Below are 23479 nucleotides of genomic sequence, written 5' to 3' on the forward strand. Positions count from 1 at the left end.
TGGCTTTAAATTAATTCACTAATAAGGCGAAAGGCTGTAAATGTGTCTATGTTACTTCATTATGGTTAACGTTAATACAATTGACGGTTCAACGATAAAAGTATATTGATAACTCGGCATAAAGCATACAATTAGTGCCAAAACAAAAGCTTGAAGCAATATTGTTAAACTTGTTTTTAAGCTTGCCTGCCAGCGTATTCTTATTAGCCGAAAAAGACCAGTTTCTCCTTTCAGCCTTTCAAGTTTCGTTGAAATTCATTCAGTGGTTTTTGAGTGAAATGGTTACAAACATCCATACATACAAACATACAAACTTTCGCGTTGATAATATTATAAAGGATTATTTTAAGAGGTGATAGGCCCTTTAATAAGCTGCAGGCAAAGCCACTGGGCGCAGCTTGCTGTTCCAATAAATATTCATAGGTGCAACACAATCTCCAATGTCATTTTATTCATCGTCGTTGATAAACGTTGATAATTTATAATTGTTCACTCAACTCTATTCAATTCAGATGGCAGTTGGCTTCTGAGAATGACGATTGTGTGGACTTTTAAATAAGTAGATTAAATGGAAATATAACCAACTAAATGAAGATAAAAAAAGATTGGCTTAGTTTTTGGTTGTTCGAATTTGTTGGACCGATAACAACGATTAACCGTTAGGTTAATCCTACACAGATTACTGCTAAAAGTTTAAGTGTTTCTTACTCGATTTCTTTTTTGTTTGAGTAGCTTTCAATTAAGTACAGAGAATAATGACGCGAGGGGGTGGAATAAAGAGAAATTATTAAAATCCGAACTATCAAATGGAATGTTAATTCATTAATAGAAACAATCGTAACGTGAAAACAAAACATTTTAGTTAAACAATCTTTGCCGTATTCAATCTGTACCTAATTAATAAATTTGTAAAACAACATAAACGTCTCGACGAATGTAAACACAAACGTATAACATACATTTTAATAATTATTTATTATTTGTGTAAACTTAAAATAGAACCGGTATGTTTTTGTTTGTATATAAAACGAAGTATTTCATAATAGCATCTTGATCCAACACTTTGAGGTCATGAGAATTAACTTTGAAATTATTTTAATGAAAACAGAACTCCTAGGATCTTTATTTGAATAATATTATTTATATTTGCCTTTACTATTTTTATTGGTGTTGATAACATATAGATCAATATCGAGACGTTACTGAGGTGATTGGAGGTAATTGCTGGCTTTTATATGTGTGTTTGTGTGACCTGCATATCAATATATTGGACGTTTGTTATTCTAACTGCTAAGAACACCAACTGTGTATATGAGTTAAGCTATTTACGAGTAAATTAAGAATGGTTAGTACCTAAGACTACTTAGTTCAAAGTGCTAAGTGATAAGGTTATCGAGAAAATTTTATGAATTTTCTCGTCTTTCGATTCAGTTTTCATTCCACCCCTTTAGTACTTACGGCTTCTAAAAAACACTTTTTATGAATACCCTTTTATACCTATAATATAAATGCTAGCTATGTGTTATACTTGTAAAATAAATTAACAAATATTTTCTGTCTTTAGTATTAATCGATTTATTTTACAAGACCGCCAGACAACCAGGTAATTATTGATATACATCAAGATAACTGATATACGCTAATACCTATGTTCAATGGTGTTGAAATCAATTATAGTAATTAACCCAACACCTATTAATTTTCTGTCCATATGCGGATGTTGCTACAACACGTTAATACATTAAACATCTTTAGACATACTTGCAGCATACAGGGCCGGATTAGAGATGATGACTCCTCTAGAACTACAAAACATTGCTGCCTATCTAGTAAAGCATGAAAACTAAACGAAGTAGACATTTAAAGAAAAATAAAAATGTGATTTTTGCGGGATGTCACATAAACATTTTTGAATCTTTATTCGAAACCACGTAACACAAACATTCTACGATAAAAGACGATCAAATTTTGCAACCGCCTAAATTCGCCCCTGGCAAAAAACTATTATGTGGCCTATGGCCGTGCTTGCATTACAATAAAGCTTATAGTCTGCAGTATTATCATTTTACGTCACTTATTACCTACCTTCTTTAGTAAACCTTTGATACGGATGAGTAAGACAAGCAATCACCATGCCCACATATTTCGTCTTATCGAAATTGAGAACGCTTGTTTTACTTTTTAAAGCGAGCGGCGGTGCCGTGTTGGTATGTAAAAGGCCTATATTGTTCGAAAGCCCCATAGGTCATAAGCACGTGCCCAGTTTTTTTGCGCACTATTTGAAGCTTGAATTGTTTTATGTATTTTTATGATCATACGACAGCACTATCAATTTTAAAAACGCCTTGTCCTTTTTTCTTTTTCTGGATTGGAATCAAATGACTCTTTCGGTTCAGCGGAGGGATTTAGACTTTTATGGACTCGGACATACCCGCTGGGCATTGTGCTTGCTTATGCTTATAATAGGTAAAATTGCTATTAGAAAATAATAAGATATACAATCACATTTCGATCTCAACAAGTATAGAAGGAAGTGTGTCCTGAAAAGCGATAAAGTGTTATGCATATTTATGCAATAATAATCGAATATGTTATTGTATGGAGCAACGTGCAAAGGCCGCATAATAGTGTCAAGAGCATGCGAGTATTTCTAGCATTACATTGTATCAACACTTTATATAATAATATTATGACGTCATCCATATATATCGCGGATATAGAACTTTTACTCCATATGTAAGACTCTTATTAAAAGATTGCTGTGTCGAGGATAGATTAATAGCCGGATCTCGGGCTGAAAATAAACGTTGCAGCAAAACTTATTTTAATGTATCCAGTGCAAAACCTTTCAAAATGACAAAACATTTTGTTTATTTACATTCCAAGGTACTGCTTCACCTATGGTAGTTTAAAATTATTTTATCGTAGTCCTTGTAATACAGGAATTATAAGGGACTGACCACCAGCGTTAAGACTATTGCAATTGGGGAAAGGAAACGCCATACTCAGTGCAGTGCGCTGTCGGGCTTCCAAACCTGCAACGATACACTGAGGTGGTGATAGACACCCTGAACCACAAAAACATTAAAAATGGAAACAAAAGCCACTCGCAAGTTAAATGATTCTGCAACCGTTCTTCGACAGTCTTTTCTCCTTTGGACTATTCACCGTGTGGACGTTTCGTTTTTGAGAGATTCCTCGGTGGAACGTTTCACCTGTGAATATTGCACCGACACAAAGGATCGCATTTGTTAGTTTTGATGACAGGACTTTACAATTATGGAATATTCACCGAAAAATCATTTTGTCTGATTGTTGTGCATGATTGTTTCAGCATACACATACGCCAAATATCTTTAAAATTATTCTTAATTATATCTAATAAATACAAAGTGGTCAAGTATGGACGATATCAAAAACAAATTTTATTTAACATATTTATGTTATGCCCTCCGAAATATATTTTAATACAAACAATAATAAGTATGACGAATGTCATTTTAGCACGGAAATTAGTTTTGGTCTCAAGATCCGTATCATAACGCCGGATGTAGTTTTTAAAGCAGACTTAATAATTATCATTAAACATGTTACAAATTAAGTGATTGTATTATGTTATTGCAAATGTTTCTTTATATGGTAAAGGGATGTCCTTATAGTCCAACCACACCTGGTACCTACTTATTTGTATTAATAAATTCAGTCACACATATTTTGGTGATTTCTGAATATTATTTACAATACAGAGCGATGTGGCATACACTTCCCCGTAATATCATCTTTTTGCGAGTCATTCGATGTCCTTACTAAGAAAACGCAAATAACATCTTTAATTTCATAAACCGAGACGTTTCTTGGAAAACAAATAAATAAGGGAAAACCTAAGACCGAAGTATGAGGTAGTTATGGGGGCGAGGCTAAATCTAACTTTTGTCCGTAAGTAAATCCTATATACACTTCAACATGGTTTCTAATAAGCTTCATAAATCTGTGATATACAGCATTAAGATAAAAAATCTTCTACAAGCAGATGCTAAGTACTAACCTATACTAAAATATATTAAAATAATAGAAAACTATTTCTTTTACATTACATATTTTACAAAATGAATGCTTGCTACGTAGTATACAAATGAAAACGGTTATGGGATAAGCTTCACAGAACATTGAGAGTCTTCGTAACTTCTTTTATGTCGAAGGGTTCATAAATAAAAACTTATGTCAGTTTAGAGAATCATGTACATAGTTAGTATCCAAAAATAGTGCTGCTAATATCTTTTCCAGGCAAACGAAGTCTCTTGCATAGCTACTACCGATATAGCTTGTCTGCTATAAAACAAATTTACTCTTGCCCGCATGCAGCTTAGCAACACATTAGTTAAAGTATCTAATTGCCTTGGTTGAACATCTTCATACCACACCTTGATAATATTATTTATCTTGTGCTACGCTAAGTGGTATGAAATGTAGACATTCAATATTGATTCTTCGATGCAATTTAGACGGACAATGATCTGAAATAAGATTCGTTCCTTTTGGGATTTTTTAATAATAAATATTTACAGAACTCGTACAAATAACGGTTTTTTCAAAAAACTTGGTTAACTTCAAGACCTTATTTAAGTACCTCGGCACAAGATCGTAATTTAGATACAACAAGATTTTTAGGTAGATAACATTAGTAATCATTTTTAAATGTACTTGTAAATCGAAACAGTTGTTGTGCGTAACTACAAAAAGAAAAGGAAATTTTAAAGTTTATTTAATCAGTGGTGGCAATTCACGTTGGCAAAAAAAGTATTTTTAATTTAATTACTCTGCGGTATAAAAAACAAATTCCAAAAAATGCATTAAACAATTTAATTATTTTATTTACGCTCTTGTGCACATGCCTTTAATGGCTGCCCAAGTTCCGGCTAGTAATAAGCTTCTAATTACTTTAAAAGCAAAATATACTTACAATCATTATATACCTATAAGTACGGCTTCGGAAAACGAAGCAAATAAAATATTTTTAGAATAAGATATCCGGTTAGTTTGCTCGACGGAAGCTTGAGTCATTTTAATTATTGCGTTTATGTAAACATACTTAATTCACTATTATGTATGGTACATGTAAGATCAATGCGGATTATCTCTATTTGTGCAGTCCTCAATCACTCGGTGATTCACTACTAAGGCATCTCTGTAACCTCTCGCGTGTGATTTACCTAAACCCCGTCGTTAATAACCGCACGTGATGCACTTGAGTAAACAAAAACAAGATGTGAATTATAGATGAATACGAGAGTATACGCGTTTACTAGGAAAGGGAAGAAACCGCAGATATGGATGGAATGTGCGGAAGATGAAAACAGAAATAGAGAGAGAATAAATGTTTGGTTAGTTGAGGAATGGACTTGAACGATTCCGAAACTCTCGCGATAGACAGGTTAAATTGCAAAGAACGAAAGCCGTTAAAAAGAATCATAGGAAGACCTAGGTAGGATGAAGATGAAACATTACCCTCTTACGTTTGTAGTGTAGGTACTAGCATACTACGGAATTTAAACGTAACGTTTTTTGAAAGAAGAATGTCTAATTACCGTTACCGGTATTTCGAGGATGTTTCTTAAAATAACTCTGGGAAAACCATGAAACGTGATACTCACTAGTTTTACATACTGAACGAAATAATATCGTAATTTAAAGCAAATATTACTAGTTGTACCACTAATATATTAGCTATCTTTATTTGCATGTCGGTCGCATTATCGTAACTTAAATTTGACCTCCGGATCTAAATAAAATATTTTCGTTACAGCTACTGAAAGGAATTTATCAATTAGTCCACGTCTGAATACATTTAAATATTTTATAAAAATAATATTTTTCATTTAATCTTAATGTTATGTAAATGTTTCTACAGTAAGTTAAAGAAATTGCGGCAAAAATCTGTCAATAAAACACAAAAACACTTCCTACCATTTACTTACTTGCGGAATGGTGTACATCCTTATGAACAGGATCAATAGATAAATGCCATGATATTTAAACGACCTTCAGAGCTTTTACTAAACAATCTAACCCGGATAAGTGTTTCAGTGTTTTGTTCAAAAAGCGCGATACGATCCATTAGGGAACCATTAATTATACGACAAGAATCCGGACAAAAACATGAGATCCGAGATAATTGGAACATCTTAACTTTATAATTATATTAATTATACCTTCTAAAACATAAAAGCACGCATCACCATACTCGGCACGATTTTATTATTTAGTATAAGAGGGACCTAGGTAGTAGGTATTTATTGTAGGTTTTAATGCACAATTTCACTGCCATAACATTCTACTTTATACTTCCCCAGCATTGAACTATTTCAAAACGAAACCCCTATTGTGAGTCATATCCGTCATTTGAAACAACAGGCTTGACTACTTCAGATAACTATATAGATCTGTATGGAACAAAGGTCCGTAAATCAGGCACAGTGTCCAAGTAAGTCCTTTGAAGAAATTTGCCTAATTTTATTGCTTCAAATAACTCGAATTAACATCCGCATGACAGTCTAACACACCTTAACTCGTCGTTTCGCGTAACATATTAGAGAAGTATTTTAGGAACATAAAATTATACATTAAAACGACAGGAATTCTTTAATTTAAATAATTATACATAGCTTGGTAATATTTTTACTACAAATTCGGCGACCAGAGGCACTGTGGGTCGGATAATCAGTTGAGGGCAATACACTGAAATAACAGACAACGGTTGAGCTTTTTTAGTAAGTGTAATTTTCCCGGACATGGAATACCCATCTAAACGTCTGTTATTACAAACGTAATTAATGTTGACTTTACACTCTGTGGTCAGTTATAATTAAGGAGCTTTTGACCGAGAGATTACTGAACAATTTTGTTAAACTTTGATCTCATCCAAAAATCGCACGAAGTAAAATGAATTTGGACGGAGGAAAAACCTTCTTGAATGCGTTACGCGTTAGATAATTAAATATAAAAATATTTTTTACTTTTTCATTCATTTTTAATGCGATTAAATCAATAACAGTTTTGCGTGCCGCACGTGTTTCTCTCATCTCGTGAATAGATAGCGTGGGAAATTTATTAACCATGGATGACATTAATATGAGCTAAAAACATTTCTTAATTGAATTCTCACAAATTTATTAGTAAATACCGAATTGACTTTAAAGTTCTTCACGTTCTAAAAATAAAAAATAAATCTAATAGTGGTCTGAGTTTTTAGTTCTGCACCTAATCCCGAGTAAACTTTGTGTATAGCGCCGTTATTCTAACAATTTTCTTGCGCGTAATACGTACATAGTTGCTTCATTAATTTTATTGCTATAGGTAGTAGGTAGACTAGGTAGGTAGGTACTTATCTAAGGAAAATGATTGATTAGGAAGGTGTCTACTGGCAGTAAAGTATGCATCGTTTTCGTATTAATATGGATCAGATACCCACTTAATATATGACCTGCGCGTGTTCTTTTACATACACGTGTTGTAGTCGCATATTGTGTCAGTATGATTAATTATTATGATTGACTGGCCCAACGTTTGAGGAAAGAAGAAAAAGGAGAGACCAGAAAGTTCATTTCTGGATCGAAAAAATCTCTAAAAAATTTCTAAACCAAGGACTAGATATATTTAATTTGCAACCTAACTGTTGCGGTTTTGCCCGAAAACAAAATTAAATATTTCCACAACCATTATGACATTGGATATTTTTACATGAAGGACTCCATGCTCTTCTATGGAAGGACTACATTCTTCTATGAGAGACCATCGATTCTTCTTTGTCGGGTATATCAATGCATGTACTCTTATGGCAAATACTTTTACTAAGAAGATCTACCACCACGTCTTAATGAATCTAATATTATTTTGGTTGCAGAAGCGTGTCACGCACATGATGTAGAGCCACATGTCTCTTCCACATTTGCAATAATATTACTTAATAGACGTTGCGGTAGGCCCCCGAACAACTGGTGCCATTAATTATTACTGTAAGTGACATTATCTATCGACAGTGTAATTACCTACTCACGTATCGGCTACTTACCCTAACGACATGCCAAGGTGAAGTATCGATCGCTAAAATCATAACGGGCAGTAGAAAGATAAGATACAGGAAACACAAGAAGGATATTGTCAAGTAACGCTACCAATCACGATCGCAAATAACGTTGCCGGTCAAACGCCAAACGACGTTCGTGTATACGGAACTAAGTCCGAGGCTAAGTTTATTGTAATTGAGGTTGGATCCGAGATAATGATCGAAAGGCAATCGATTACATTAAGGGCAGAACACACAGATATTAAATGTTCTTATTTTAATTAGAAACTGCGAGCTGTTTGTTTCGGTTTGAATGCCAATTAGAGGTATCTGTATGGTAAAACACACGATAACTCGCGCCACCGCAGACGCGATCCGGTGAGTGAAGGGTAGCTCACCTCCGATCAGGATCAGGCTCGTGCTGTCAGATGGGTTCGTGTTCCATGTGAGTCCCGGTACTCAAAGAACAAAACAAGGAACTAGTCTTTTTAATTAGCCAGTAATAGTCTGTCATGCTCAACCATACAACATATGGTTACTGAAAAGAAAATCTAAAGGACCTGAAAAAAAATAGGAAAATTTAAGAAAAATCGTTATATTTTCTAACCAAACGAGTGTATTAGAAACGTAAATATGAGTATTTCAAGAACAAAAATATGGAAGAATGTCTACGTCCTTTTAAGTATGCTTCTTCTTTCTCATGCGCATAGAGGTTTTGGCCTTACAGAGACATAATAGACGGGTAGTGTGTCATACCTTAAAAACAATATTAGGTAGGCGGTATACGGAATCTCTGTGAAAGTTAAAATCTACAAATATTATCTAGATTATCTATTATCAATTATCTATTATCTATTATCACAATATTATCTATTATCTATCTAGCAAATCCGGTAGGGAGTATCTTATAAAGATCGGAACTTCGCTTATTTGTTTGTTTTAAGATACATGGCCTCAGATTCGTTAACGGAACGAACGGGATCACATACATTCGAGTCACGACATTTGCTCGTCGGTCCGCCACGTACATCCACGCCCCTCCGCGGCGTGAATGGTGACTCGTGTGTAAGCTTCTTTAGAGGATTGCCGTCCGCCCCCCGCTGCGGACGACCGGAGAAGTCACACATAGCGCGCATTCCACACATTCCTAGTAATTTACCTTTTATATATACGTAGTGCTTTTATAGATCGTATTGCGAAACTTAAGCCTTGAGTTTCGCAATCGAGGATTGACTTAAAGAAGTTCCCTTAGATGTTGTTCAGTTGGACGGAATTAACCTTTCTTGACTTTTTACCTAAATAATTTATTTAAATTAATTTGGTACATTATAAATTAATTTAGAAATGAAATCACAGTATCCGTTTGCATCAGCATGGCCGGAGAGAAGCACGTATTTTGAATGGTTTAACTTGCTGTGATCTAATAAAATTCAGGTATGTAGGTATCCTATTTATTTATTCCTCTTCGAAGTAGGCTAGAAACTGCTGGAAAATATTTTCCTTATAAACCTTAAAAAAAAAACAATGATCGTGCACATTGAACACCTACCTAGTTCAAATATTTGAGCGCTGTTATCACCCAATCTGTGTCAATAGAACCATATTCGTATGCTGATGCGGATTCTCGGAGATTCCGGCTCACTACCGAGTATTATGACGTTTCGACACGATCTATGCATGTTTTTGCTTACGTGTTTTTATAATAATTTCCCACGGGTACAACGGCAGAATAGCAATTCATGCGTTCATTATATAAATGGAAGACACGACTGAAGGCCTTGTGAACACAACATTGGAGGAGGTCAAGTAGCAAAAGCAGTCGGATGTCGTTCGAGTCGAATTGATTTATGAGCAGGATCTTATCGAACAACATTTAAAAATAAACGAAGCGAATACAAATAATCTTGCTAAATTCTTAAAAACACCTTTTGAAGGCGTCATAAGTGATGCAAGATATTCAATTGTAGGTACGTCTTTTGCGGTTTTTGGTTCATTCATCGAATATTTTTCACTGTCGTTACATAAGAAGACAAAGTTCACGGCCAACGAGCTTAATCGGCGGGTCATTTTCACTCGAAGATCAGGCGGTCGACAAACGAGGCGTGTCTAGATTATTCACTCGGAGGCTGCATCCGGGCCACCGCAGGGATCAAGTTACGACAGGGGCGTGCGAATGTCAAGGAACCCTAGAGCCGCGCTCTCCGCGAGGGCCGCGCTCGCTGTCCGCAGCCGCCGCGCGACCACCGTCAGTCGCAGCCGACATGTCTGCGCGCGCGCCCGCCTGCCCACACGCGCTCCTCGCGATTTTCGCGGTTCTCGTCCTTACGCAAATCTGCAGTGAGTATCATCGCCAATGTATCCTTTATAAATAAATTCACATTTATAATACTTTGGGATGTAATGGTTTTTATGAATTCGTTTTAATTATATCATCGATTAAGTTTTTGACTAATTTTTCATGAGAGCCCAAACACAAAAATATTCAGACCTCAAAATTAAACAATTAGATTTTTTCAGTTACGAATGGCGTGGAGTGCCACCGGGACGGACTTTACACAGATTATGATCAAGATTGTCAAGAATATGTGCGGTGTAACAGTGGTTCGGTAACTGGGAGATATTCATGCCCCGAAGGGCGAGTGTTTAGCGAAGCTGAGGCCGCATGCGTGCCCCGAGCGCGTCGCCCTTGCATCCGCCGGGAGTGTGCCCCTAGTGACACGCTCGCATACGCGACCCCGGGCACCGCCTGTCGCCACTACTATCGTTGTGAAAATGGGACAGCAGTAGAGCGAGCGTGTCCGTCCGGCGCGTGGTTCGACCTGGAGCGGCAGGCGTGCACCCGCGGCGCGGGCACCTGCTTCGAGCCGGTGTGCGCGGGGCTGCCGGACGGGCGCTACCCGGACGCGTCGCAGTCGTGCGCGCGCGCGCTGCGCTGCGGCGGCGGCGAGCTGCGCGGCGTGGCCCCGTGCGGCGCGGAGTGCGCGGCCCGCTGCCCGCCGCCGCGCGCCGCCGCCGCGCCGCTGCCGGCCGGGGACGCCGACTTCTGCTCGGACGAGGCGTGCACCTCGCTGTGCCGGGACGTGCCCGACGGCGCCTACGCCGACCGCACCACCGGCTGCCGGGAGTACTTCGTGTGCGAGTCGCATCGGGTGATAAGACGCGGAGTGTGCGAGCCCGGTCTTCTGTTCTCGAACGGTGCCTGCGAAACGGCAGAGCGCTCCTCCTGCCCCGCGCCGGCACTCAGCCCTTGCTTTAACAGGCACGACGGATTACACCGCGATTGGAAGGACTGTGCCTCTTGGTTTGAGTGTCGACGTGAACGCGTAACTAAACGCGGATCATGTGCTCCAGGATTCGTATTCGACGGTAGCGGATGCACACCTTCCGATAACTTTTTATGTGACGGGCCGGCGCTATCCGTCGATTGTGAAGGTCTCCCGAGCGGCACGTACCAGGACCTCGATTCCAACTGCACTCGTTACTTCCACTGTGAAGGGCCCTTACGGACCACCCTGGCGTGTCCGGCGGGTCTCGTGTTCGACGGCGTGCGGTGTTCGCCGGCGGCGCACTACCTGTGCCCGAGCCTGGAGCGCGAGTCCTGCTACGGGCGCGCGGACGGCCGCTACCGCGCCGCCGACACCGGCTGCCGCGGGTACTACGAGTGCGTGCGCGGCGAGAAAGCTATATACGCATGTCCAGTAGGACGAGTTTTCGATGGCGAGTCATGTGTACCGGCTAAACCTGGATTATGCATAAAAGATGACTATTCCTGTGAAGGCCTCACTAACGGTTATCATGCTGAGATCGAGTCTGGATGCCGCAGGTAATGAAAATTTCGACATTCTGCAGATTAATAACTAAATCGTTTTGTTTTGTTTTCTGATTTTGATTCGGTTCTCGATTCCTGAAACCGTTTGATAACTTTATGAATTGATTTCACCCCTGAATAGTACAATTTCAGTTTTGAACCCAACGAAGATTTAGTAGCGATCCAGTGCTATCAGCATAACGTTGATGTTAATTGCATGACTTTAATTGTCAATCGATTGTAGTTCCAACTCCTGCTACTGCACAAACTGGCGCTAGGGTCGCATCCCAGAGTACCAATTCGATTCAATGTGGAATTAACCCACTGATCACTTACTGTCACCGCGTCACTGTCGGTCGCAGTGGGATATTACATAGTAGTTAATTTCTGCAGGTACTTCTATTGCGAGCGCGGCGACCGGCTGGCGACGCTGTCGTGCCTGGGCGGGAAGGTGTTCGACGGGCGCGCGTGCGTGCGCGGGGGCGCGGCGCAGTGCGGCGGGGGCGCGGCGGGGGGCGCGGGGGGCGCGGGGGGCGCGGGCGGGGGCGCGCGGCGCTGCTGGCGGGACGGGTTCTTCCCGCTGCGCGGCTCGCAGTGCTCGCGCTACTACTTCTGCGTGGGCGGCGCGCTCACGGCGCTGGCGTGTCCGCCGCTGCAGGTCTTCAACGGCCAGCTGTGCGTGCCGCAGGAACAGTACTCCTGCCCGGGCTGAGCCCGCCTCGCCGCGAGGGGACTCACTAATCATGTACCTGACTATTTATTTCGAGGCTGTGACTTGTATATTATATTTTACGTACATCAAGACCGCTGTCCGACGGCACGTGTGCAGAGACTCAACATGCAATATCTTGCTCCATCGTATCTACCTCCTATGTCGTAATAATACACGATTACTTCTTACTTTTTATTGGCATAGAAACTTTCAAGCGACCTAAATACTTCTAATAGTTACACATTGACTATATCTTACAGTATTACTTTACAAATGAATAATAAGCTCAATGAATAGAAAAATAAAATCTCTTTTAACGACATAAAAGAATAGTTAATTTATTTATTTATATTAATATAGATAATATTATCTCGACCTTTTAACAGAAATTAAAGCAAATCTTCACAAGACAGTATAATAATACTTGTCACATCGGAGAAGATGAACCATGGTACGGATGTAAAAAACAATTACAAGTTTTGCGAACTACGATGTGCCAAACATTATATTAACAAAAAACACTTGCAGTAAATTTAAAATTAATAAAAACCTGTAGCCCAATTTAATTCTCAAATAACGTGCATTATCCGTAAAAATTCATTAACTACAATTATCTAAATAATTTTGGCATTATTCATAACTAGGAAAGCAAGAGATGTCTAAATAATTTACATGTATTATTACGTATTTAATAAACGTTCCAAGATTAATTTGTCGTTTATATTTATTAGCCGGCGACTTTTATGAGACGGTCTTAGCTCGATGGAGTGGAAATAAACAGAGAAAAAAGAATGATCTTGCCTAAATGACACAAATGTGCAGTAGCCAACCGTGTCATTTGCCCTACTCACGTCAAAACATCGAGACTACGACCTTCTCAACACAGGTTGCCAGCTAATACCGCTAATTTTGTTTATACATTTTTATACAACATTTAGTTACAGAATTTTAATCAATTGATTATCTCACCTACTCGGACACAAGTTACGACATGTTACATCTAAGTTTATACAAGAATTTTATCATTTAAATGTTCAATTGGTCCACGCCGAACATGTCAAGAATAACTTTCTCGATTCAAAATATGAATGTGATACCAACTGTTGCTTGGTAAGGTATGGGCGCGGCCAATCGGTGCTTTGGCAAGCAGTCACGTCACCTAACTGATGGAAGAAACAACTACTTATATTTGTTCGATGATAACATTACAACTGAGAACATACAGTATACAGGATGATTCCACAGTTAAAGCACCTTTTCTATAAATTCCGATTATATCGTAAGCATCTATAACTCGCTCAGTAAAGAATTGATTAACGATGACAGTGCACATCACTATTTTATATATGGAGAAGACATCATACACGATTTTATTGTCAGATTCATTAGAGTAATTAAATAGGTGAAGCACGAATAACCAGAAATTATTTACGTAACTCGTAAAAATACTTGATAAGTAATAAGAAATTAAATCAATTTATGAAAATATATTTAAGTAATATAAACCAAACTACACTTAATAAATATAATTTTAAATTTGTTTTATTACATTATGTCAAAATATTAGTTTGAATAATGTTTATAATTAATAATAATTTCTTTTAAATACAAGCAACCTTGGAAGCAAATGTCTTTAACATTGCAAAGTTTGGAATAAAAAATAGAATAAATTGGAATTATATTTTTTTGCAATAAAAACAATTAATATTTTAGATAGTATACAACTAATATATATCTAAACATATAACATAAAATACTCGGAAAGAGTTTTAACAATACAATATGAGTTTCCACCAAAGGTACACAAGTATACGCCGTCGATATTTTGGAATCTGCAGTCACGACGAATTTGGACTGCATAAAAACTAGGTAGCATTAGCATATTCGGCGGTTCCGGTAATGTGCAGACACTGACATCATTACATATTTCCATTCGAACGCTACTTCATACATATATACTTTTGGTGAGAACAGATCTATCGATACACGTAACAACATCCACGCAATTTTATTTAATTTTAATGAATAAAATGACAAAATAAATATTAGTCTATTTTGAGCTGCGCACACACGAACGGGTAATGAAAAGTATGCCAAATCATGTAAGTAATGAGTTCTATAATGCTGTGCTGCTTACGGAGCTTAATAAATAGTCTGGACTAGAGCAGCTCTATATGTGATTTTGATGAAGTATGTGAAGTAAAATATATAGTAAACAATGTTCATGTGGATGCTGACTACCGGGTTGTTCACACCACAACGCTTCTCTTATCTCATAAAATAATTTCTCCGCGATCAGTTCATCGCGGTTCTAAAACATAATGGACGGTTGTCGTGTGAACCGGCCTTAACATGTAAAGGTGCAACACAACGTACCCACACATCGAAATGCGGACCTCGCCGCACTCACAGACATCGTATCGTGAACACAATAATACAATTTTATATATCAGTCACAACACTCGGCCAAGACAACGTTTGTTCCACATTTTATACTAAAAAGTTATCAAACCAGACATCAGAGCCGGTCGACTGTGAACCGCTGTAGATGATTTGAAAGTTGTATAAAGTTAAATATTTTAACAGATGCCTCGATGTAAATATTCAAAGCATTCGACAGACTTATATGTACACATGTTTGACAGTAGAGATATAGACAAATATTATACGTAGATCACACATATAAAATAGTTTTGAGATCTTCGTCTCAATATATTTTTATAATTAAATTATGATGACACAAATCTAACTACTATACGTAATGAACGTTAAACTTCATGTTTTTTGAAAGGAAAGTCTCAGTCTTACCTCACGACAAGTGATAGAAAGCAAAACTTTCGTTGGGCTATCAACAACAAATATAATATTAGATATACACATTAAATAATAATAACGACTATAACATTAAAGCAAACAGCCCAAAATATACCCATCTAATACCTTTTAGTTTATTGACGATTGCAATGTAGAAAACTGGATCAAATGCAGTTACAGTTTCGTTGAATAACATAACAAAATAATTTCATGTTCAATCCTCTCCAACTAGCCAAAGAGGCTAAATTATATTTTCATTTAATACTAATGAAAAATCATTAGTATTAAATGAATAAACATATGCTACCTCTTTACTTTATTAGGCTGTTTGAAGCGAAAATACGACCGGGCGTTGATTTGTGAAGAAAGAAGACTTTATTTTCTCAGCAATACAATTCAAATTTGACTGATGGAAAATTTACTTGAAACTAAAAGTTTAACTACGTGCGACCTAAGAACCGCAATTCAAAACAGTAACATCTACGCGTTAACTTTGACATTCTGGCATCAGGGTCGCCAGATTTCCCGTTCTAGCGTTACATATAGTGTTGCCAAGTAAATAAAGTCCGTTATCCCCGTATTTGTAGGTAATGGTGCAGCACGTACTGTGTCCTAGTGTTCTGCCTGGTCGGGCCTGGGCGCGGGCGCCAGCAGGACGCCGACGTCCCACACCTTGATGACGCGGTCCTTGCCCGCCGTGCACATGCGGCCCGTCGCCTCGTCCATGTACAGCGAGCACACCGCGTGCTTCATGTCGTGGAATGACGCCAGAGACTCGCGTCTGGAATGGTTTGTATCATGCTATAGTGACGCGTTGACAATTTTAAATTATTTTTGTCTTTTTAAGTGACTGGTAGGAATCCATAGATTTTCTTTATTATAAAAAATATTACAATCCAAGCAAGAAAATTTGCTTACGTAATATTTTTTTTCTTAATTAAATATTTTATTTAATTCGGTCATAGTTCGTATAATAAATTAATTATATTATGAGTCGTAAATTTCCTAGGCCCTCTCAAAAAGTAAAGACCATGTTAAATTGAACGTGAGATGGTGGTATTGGCAATTCCTATGGAATTTTCTTCTCAGCTATAGGTGTAAAGCTGTGTATACTGACGGCTCATGGCGCAGCGTGTCGTAGCAGGCGGAGCAGACGCGCTGCGGGAACTCGAAGCCCATGACGGGCAGCGGCAGGCGGTGCGGCGAGCACGCCGCGCACACCGCCGCGCCGCACCAGCGGCAGTGGTGCTGCCGGAGCCCTGGGGCGAGGGGTGTCCAAATTATAGTAAACTGAATCCACTTTTAAGATGTGCAAATGATATTGGCTGGCCTGTTGCTCTAGTGGTTAGTGACCCTGACTACTATATAGGAAGTCGCTAGTTCGATTCCCAACCAGGAAAAATGTAAAATATCACACAAGATAAGCACGATCGTTTGTTCTGTGTTTGAGTGTAATTTATCTATATTATGTATGTATTTAAAAATGTAAAATGTGTTTATCGCTTGTCTAGTACTCATAATACAAGGCATGCTTAGTTTGAGACTAGATGACGTTGCGCAAAAGTTGTAGATTATTATATATGGATACAATTTAACTTCTTATTTTTGGTGCAATTTAAAGATACTTTAATTGAAAATATTCGCCACGGAAATCTGGTAGACCTCAACATTCTCATCTAGAGTAAAAAACGTCTCACTAACCAAGTTGTTTCATCTCCATCATAGCCCTGACGTTCCATATGAAGGGCGCGCGACATATCTGGCACAGGTCGGACTCCTTCCATGCGGGAGTCTCGCGACGCCGCACTCCCATCTCCCACACGCCCAGCGCGCCATCCTCGCCCGCCGAGATCAGGCGCTCGCAGCTGCCCACGTACCACAGACCCGTCACCTTGTTACTGGAATATAAACAACAAAAATACATTGTTTAAGAACGGTTTACTCACGCGTAGTTATCGAAATCGCCCGACGAGTCGTCTTTGATTGGGCGTAAATAGTCGAGGGATCCAGAGGGTAAACCGTTCTTATTCAATTACTAATCCGCGTCAAGAAAATAATTATAACAAAATTAATGAAACTTTTTTACTGTAATACCCTGTTTATTTTAATATACAGACAATGGCGACGTTCTTAAATTTCTTAACATTCTATTTAACAACAAAATAAACGCAGAACAAGAGAAGCGATGCGGTTATTGCACACATACTCGTATATCTTTTGTTTTAGGTGAAGGATATAAAGTGTTTACAAAAACCGTGGCTAATGCCGCCTTGCTTAGATTTGCAGTCTTAAACATGTGACGGCGTGTTTTATTACTGTTTTTTGTGAAGAAATTCTTTGAAAATGCGAAAGGGACACATTAAATACATTAACAAAAGATTGATAAATAACATTTTATACAAATCAGTGGACATGCATAATATCATTAGTAACTATATTAATAAAGAGACGATAGGAGTACTTATAATTAAGTACCCAAAAAAAAACCAAATTTTAACAAACGGAATCATGACAAGGGAATTCAGAACCTAAAATAACATTCCTTGAAAACAAACCTTAGAAGTACAAAACAAAACAAATTTAGCATATTCAGATTGCAACATAATTGTCAACAGCGAGCTCTAATCAATCGCAAATAAGTACAATAAGTAGATAACAGGTTGTTATTACCTGTGACCTTGTAGTTCGTACGCTGTGCCTTTTTGCCCGCCGATGTCCCAAACTATTATCGTTTGATCGAATGACCCGCTGAACAGCAACTGAGGTAATGGTGCCCAGTTGAGTACTCTTACGGACCTGTAATAATATTGTTCATAGTGTAGGCCTTACAGTACCTATTGTCAAATTACTGTGTGTTGCAAATAAAGTTATTTTAATTAATGTTTTATAAAAGATCATGGACGAATTTACCACCGTGGTCAGGCGCCTACGCCGACTGTGTCTGCCTACATATATTACGGAATGCAACAAAAAATTTGGTATAGCAATTTGTTGTGCCTTAAATTTAAATAAATGTTTCTGTACACGCCATAATTTTTTTGTTTTTACATTTATTATTTTCAATAATGTACGTTGTACATATCAAAAAAACTAAGTCGCTGTCAGTTATTTAAATAGAAATTAAGAAGAGCATCGGGAACAAAACGCTTGTTTAGTTTTTATCCATACATATTAATCTTTTTAATTTACAACTACTTATAGCAAAATCGGCTCCATTACCCAAAATTTACCACAGCAAATCTTGTATTGTTTGTTCATACCAGTACCATCTCTACGTACCCAGTGTGTCCCTTGAGCGTGGTCACCAGTGTAGCGCCGTTATTATCTAACTTCAGCATCGTTATCTGGCCGCTGTAGTCACCGACAAACGCGTATTTCGATTGAGAGTCAAATCTAACGTAATATGTTCAGGAAATTCGTTTGCTGTGATAATTGCATTATGTTATCTCGAAACGAAGCACTGTTCATTCATTTTAATTATACAAATCCGTTTCAATTAGCAACGGGTGAAACATCCTTAGCGCTACGTTTTGAAGTAATTACATAGTTGAAGTTAATAGTTAGATATGTTTCATTTAGGATTTTGACAAGATAATTTCTGGGCACCAATTCTGAAAATTAGCTCAAAACGACACTTTTCGTATTCTCTTAAGAATTTTTCTTCCTACGCAATATTTGGAAATTCAGTACGGGACGGTACACTCAAGGTCAATACAACGAATTTTCAATTATTGTGTTAGCATGATGCTTAAGAAAATAGGAATAATTTCAAATTTAATCCAATTGCCAATCATTCATCGGCCATTGTCAATAGCAGAATCGGGGCCCTGTTCTAAACCAGTTATTTTTAAATGTTCACTTGGAACATTAAATTTTCAATCTTCAATTTATTATAAAAGGATACTGCAAAGACGTGCACCATGCTTCGAAGGAGTACCCACCGATCCTGCGGCCGGTCTCGCTGCAGTGGTACGCGAAGAACTTGTCGCGACTTACCGACAACACCCACTCGCAGCTCAGAGAAAAGTTTACGGCGGTCACGCGGGCCGTGTGGGCTAAATACTCACGAGTCTGTTGAAAAATAGAAAATATAGGGTAAACGATCAAATGTTTCCATAAAAATCTAGCGGTTTCTCTGTTGTTGAATAGATTTCTATAAGCTAAGTACCGTCTCATCAGCATTCAAATAAGAGACAGCAGTCCTTTGGTAACTACAATATTATAGTCATGCAGCTGCATTACGCTCATTTTAAATTCAGTATTTCATAAACTATTTTCAACCGATTTTGAAAAAGAGGTGGTTCTCAATTTGGTCGTTATATTGTTTTTTTTTATGTTGCTTAAACTTCGGACTGGATGAACCGATTTCGTTGATTTTTTCCTTTAACGTATAATATCTGTCATTTGGCCCCATAAAAATTTCGCCAAGTTGGGACCAACCGGTTCATTGGCATTTGTATGTACGTTTTTATTGTTAAAAAAATATTATCATCATTCAGTACATAGATTTATAAGACCATAGGTTAAAATGTACTGTTTAACATATTGTAAGTATTTAATTCAATGTAAAGTATTCACTTGAGCACCAAAAACTCATTCTTACCTAATTGGGACACACAATAAATGCAAATTATGTACGTTCATAAAAGATAAAGTAATCTATAACAGCAACATTGAAAAAGGTATAGAGAAATGAAGTCAAGGTTGTTTGAATGCTAAAACAAGAAATGACTGTATTAAAAAAAAAATAAGTATAGAAATAATTGTGAATGGACATAATTATATTACTCATTCCTTTGAATTGTTAGTATACTGAGTGGACTATATCTGTACAAGAAACTTATAGAACAGAACCTCTGCAGAAGTTCTAGTACAAGTCTAGTAGCATTTTACTTCAACAGTAAAACAGAGGTAGACTACTATAGTCTTCCTCTTACACCTCATATTAGCAGGATGGGAAAAAAGGATTAAAACAACATAGTATTCACATCAGATAGCTTGAAAGCAACAATAACTTTATCAGGAACAAATAAGTTTCATCAAATTCCCATTTATAATAATCACAAAATATTTGGATTTGGAATGCCTCTTTATTAAATTATCAAACAATATATAAGACTTATCTATCTCTGCCACCTCAGTTTTATTGCAAATAGACATTGGAGAACATCTTACAGATATTTCTATCAACTATTGGACCATGTTTTACTGAATATCAATTAGAGTACAGGAGCAACATACAGATATTTGATGGCTTAAAAAATAAGTTACTAGTAAGTATGTAAGGGCAGAGTTCACATAAGCTCATGATTAAGGACACTGTTTTGTTCTGAAACTTGTTGAACTATCCTATATAAATATGCGTAGATAGGTGACTGACTACACTACTCTGTGTTTCAGAGGGCATGTTAAATTGAGGGTCCTAGCTGGTATTCATTCATCTTTGACAGTAGTTACAGGTAGTCAGAAGCTAGAAAGTCTGACAACCAGTCCAACTAAGGGGTATTGTGTTGCTCAGGTAACTGGGGGCAGTTGCTCCTTGTAATACACTGGTACATAACTGAATCCGGTTAGACTGGAAGCCCACCTCAACATAGTTGAAAAAGGCTAGGATGATGATGAATGTATCAATTAATTGAAGTATAGGGAAAAAAATGCAGTGTACTCACAGGGTTTATTCTATTGCAGTCTGGTGCCAGTGTAAATTCTGATACTGTACCATTCTCCTGCCCAATAAATAGCTGTCTTGTCTCTGGTGTATAGAACATTGAAGTGCATCCTGATGGCATGTATTGACAAATGGACGGCCAGTATTGTCCTGAATCACGCTTCAACCAAACTCGCACGGTCCTGAAAGTTAAGTGTCAGAATGTTTGAGGACTATCATCATCACTGCAGATGAACTAAAAGTATTTTTAAAAGCTTGAGATCCATAGAACTATTTCAATGATTGAATATTAAAGATGATTGAGGTAGAATCTTCATCATGCAATGCAATTACAGCCAGAAAAAATAAAGATGAATTTAGGCCTGAAGACATTTATAAGCTGTACAAAGGTCTGGATTATTTAACTTATAATATTATTTTATTTGCCTAATAAAATAAGTGGCGGGAAATGCAATTCATTAAGTTTAATGTATTTACTTTTCAATTATTTAATGTTGAGATTCATTTATATCTTACAATATGTGATTAAGAATTTTTTGATAATTAATAAATAGTCATTTAAATATGTGACTTTGTTATCTATCCTTTTATCTTACTTGAATAGAAAAAAAATGTTTAGAATATTAAACAAATTAAATGATCATCTTCTATGGACGGATAGGAGGGCACCAGAAGTAGCAGTAGAAGTATTAGTAATGTAGACCTCATTTGCCTTTCAAATATGCGGGCATCAATTATATGTATGTAAACATATTGCCACATTTATGGTTTGTTTATAAGTCTCTATTATGCGATAAGTATTATTGGACAAATGAATAGCGAAACAACTCTAAACTTGAAGTTCCAGATGTATCTGCAATCTACTCGAGCTGACGCAAACAGCACATAGAGGGGGTGAATTTTAAAACGTCAGTTCAGTGAGGGTACATTGAGCTTTAAAATAAAACAATTATCACTATAAATTTAAACAATGGACGAATTATGAGTCAGATATCTTACTTATCATCACAAACGCTAATTACACCGTCCTCGCCAGGTATAACGACCGCTGCATTTACATCGTCGGTGCAACCTTCCAATTTGCTCAAAAGTGCTGGTTTTTTGGTCGTGGAAAACCTATCATTGGGCGTCCTTGGCGCAGGCTTGATTTCAGCAGCCATATTTCAATATTTTAGGGCAGTATTACTAAATAAACACGATTAATCGACACTAATTCTTTCAGCGAAAAGAAAAACGTCATAATAATTTTGACATATTCGTTTGGTGTGCTATTCTTAAAAAAGGACACATTAAGGTTCGCGTCCTTAAATCAAACCCTGATAAAATAATTTAAATAGAATATTAAAAGTCATATAAAACGAAGGTATAATAAATAAAAATATGTTTTTTACTTCTCGAAAACATTAAGTTTCACTATACAGCAAGTAGAGGACAGAATAAGACCCCAGAAAAGTTTCGTTTTACGCAGACCAAGCGTGGATGCAGAAAAATCCGCTCCTTGTTTAGAAGATATATAATAATAATAATATATTATATCCTGGGACAACTCACACACAGTCATCTGATCTCAAGCTAAGCAGATCTTGTGTTATGGTAACATACAACATACATATTATAGATAAATTACACCCAGACACCAGAACAAATGATCATGCTCATCACACAACTTTTGTCCTGGGCGGAAATCGAACCCACGACCTCGGGTATAGCAGTCAGGATAAATAAATACACTCTGTCAGTTGCTTCTAAAAAAAATTGCGAAAATTGACATAAAAGGCAACTAGAAGTACCATTCCCACATACACATTCTATACAATAATAATCTAAAAAAATGTGCGTAATCTAATTATATGATTTGACAAAAACATTCAAATAAAGTATTCTATTATTATTGTTACATTATAAAAATATAGTTAAATACATTTATGTTACATCAGCCATAGTGAAGTTATGGTCTGTTTTACCTTTACTCAATTTACCGAATCACAATTATTAATGCATGCAATGCATGAATTAACGTCAAAACCAATGCTAAGGATTTTGAGGTACTTTGGCGAACAACAAAACTACTAGGATTAAATAGTGAGATATGTGAACCACTGACAATACTAAAACGTGTAAGTGCGAGTCGGACTCGCGATTTGCGTATAAAAAGCATATAGAAAGGCTGAAGAGAAACAGGTCGGTTGGGTTGACAAAAAATAAAATTTCGCTATAAATCGTGAAGATCAGAATCAGGTCCCTTTTTCCCAGTCCAGTTACGACATGTGAAATGGTTCTCAACAAGGATTCTGGTTCCGAAACAGCCCGCAGAAAAGTTTAGCCGCAAACGTTTAAACCTCGCACACAGTACAGTTGACTCACGAAATTGGTCACGTTTTTTTCGCTATATGTGTTTAGCACAAAAAGTGAAAA

The 23479-nt window shown here is 37.4% G+C and overlaps 2 protein-coding genes across 7 annotated transcripts; one reads left to right on the plus strand and one right to left on the minus strand.

Moving 5' to 3' along the window:
- The first annotated feature begins 4888 nt into the window (after positions 1–4888).
- On the plus strand, positions 4889–13013 carry LOC113493184 (peritrophin-48-like). Of its 6 annotated transcripts, none has more exons than XM_026871029.1 (5): positions 4889–6481; positions 7901–9496; positions 10030–10399; positions 10580–11885; positions 12264–13013. In XM_026871029.1, exons 3-5 carry the CDS (start codon positions 10324–10326, stop codon positions 12580–12582), a joined length of 1701 nt encoding a protein of 566 aa, XP_026726830.1. In that variant the 5' UTR covers positions 4889–6481; positions 7901–9496; positions 10030–10323; the 3' UTR covers positions 12583–13013. The 6 variants fall into 6 exon arrangements, with proteins under 6 accessions (XP_026726830.1, XP_026726833.1, XP_026726831.1 ...); XM_026871032.1 differs by having other exon boundaries at positions 7901–8012; XM_026871030.1 differs by having other exon boundaries at positions 9405–10399.
- A 1224-nt stretch (positions 13014–14237) lies between these two features.
- Positions 14238–22338, minus strand: LOC113493185 (WD repeat and FYVE domain-containing protein 2). The gene is made up of 8 exons (XM_026871034.1): positions 22064–22338; positions 21066–21246; positions 19301–19467; positions 18676–18789; positions 18067–18192; positions 17098–17294; positions 16514–16655; positions 14238–16177 (listed from the first exon to the last, which is right to left on the minus strand). The coding sequence occupies exons 1-8, from the start codon at positions 22222–22224 to the stop codon at positions 16009–16011; spliced, it is 1257 nt and encodes a 418-aa protein (XP_026726835.1). The 5' UTR covers positions 22225–22338; the 3' UTR covers positions 14238–16008.
- Positions 22339–23479: the final 1141 nt, after the last annotated feature.

The sequence above is a fragment of the Trichoplusia ni genome, chromosome 4, assembly GCF_003590095.1.
Source record: "Trichoplusia ni isolate ovarian cell line Hi5 chromosome 4, tn1, whole genome shotgun sequence".
In the NCBI taxonomy this organism is placed as follows: domain Eukaryota; kingdom Metazoa; phylum Arthropoda; class Insecta; order Lepidoptera; family Noctuidae; genus Trichoplusia; species Trichoplusia ni.

Bases quoted from the DNA above. Each gene is read 5' to 3' on its own strand.
- LOC113493185 (XM_026871034.1), bottom strand. From the start codon at position 22,224: ATGGCTGCTGAAATCAAGCCTGCGCCAAGGACGCCCAATGATAGGTTT. The intron at 16,656-17,097 runs GTTAGTGAGACG...CCCTCGCCCCAG, and splicing joins GATGGAGATGAAACAACTTG to GGCTCCGGCAGCACCACTGC. The intron at 16,178-16,513 runs GTCAGTATACAC...AAACCATTCCAG, and splicing joins GACACGCTGCGCCATGAGCC to ACGCGAGTCTCTGGCGTCAT.
- LOC113493184 (XM_026871028.1), top strand. From the start codon at position 10,324: ATGTCTGCGCGCGCGCCCGCCTGCCCACACGCGCTCCTCGCGATTTTC. The intron at 10,400-10,579 runs GTGAGTATCATC...AGATTTTTTCAG, and splicing joins CGTCCTTACGCAAATCTGCA to TTACGAATGGCGTGGAGTGC. The intron at 11,886-12,263 runs GTAATGAAAATT...TAATTTCTGCAG, and splicing joins ATCGAGTCTGGATGCCGCAG to GTACTTCTATTGCGAGCGCG.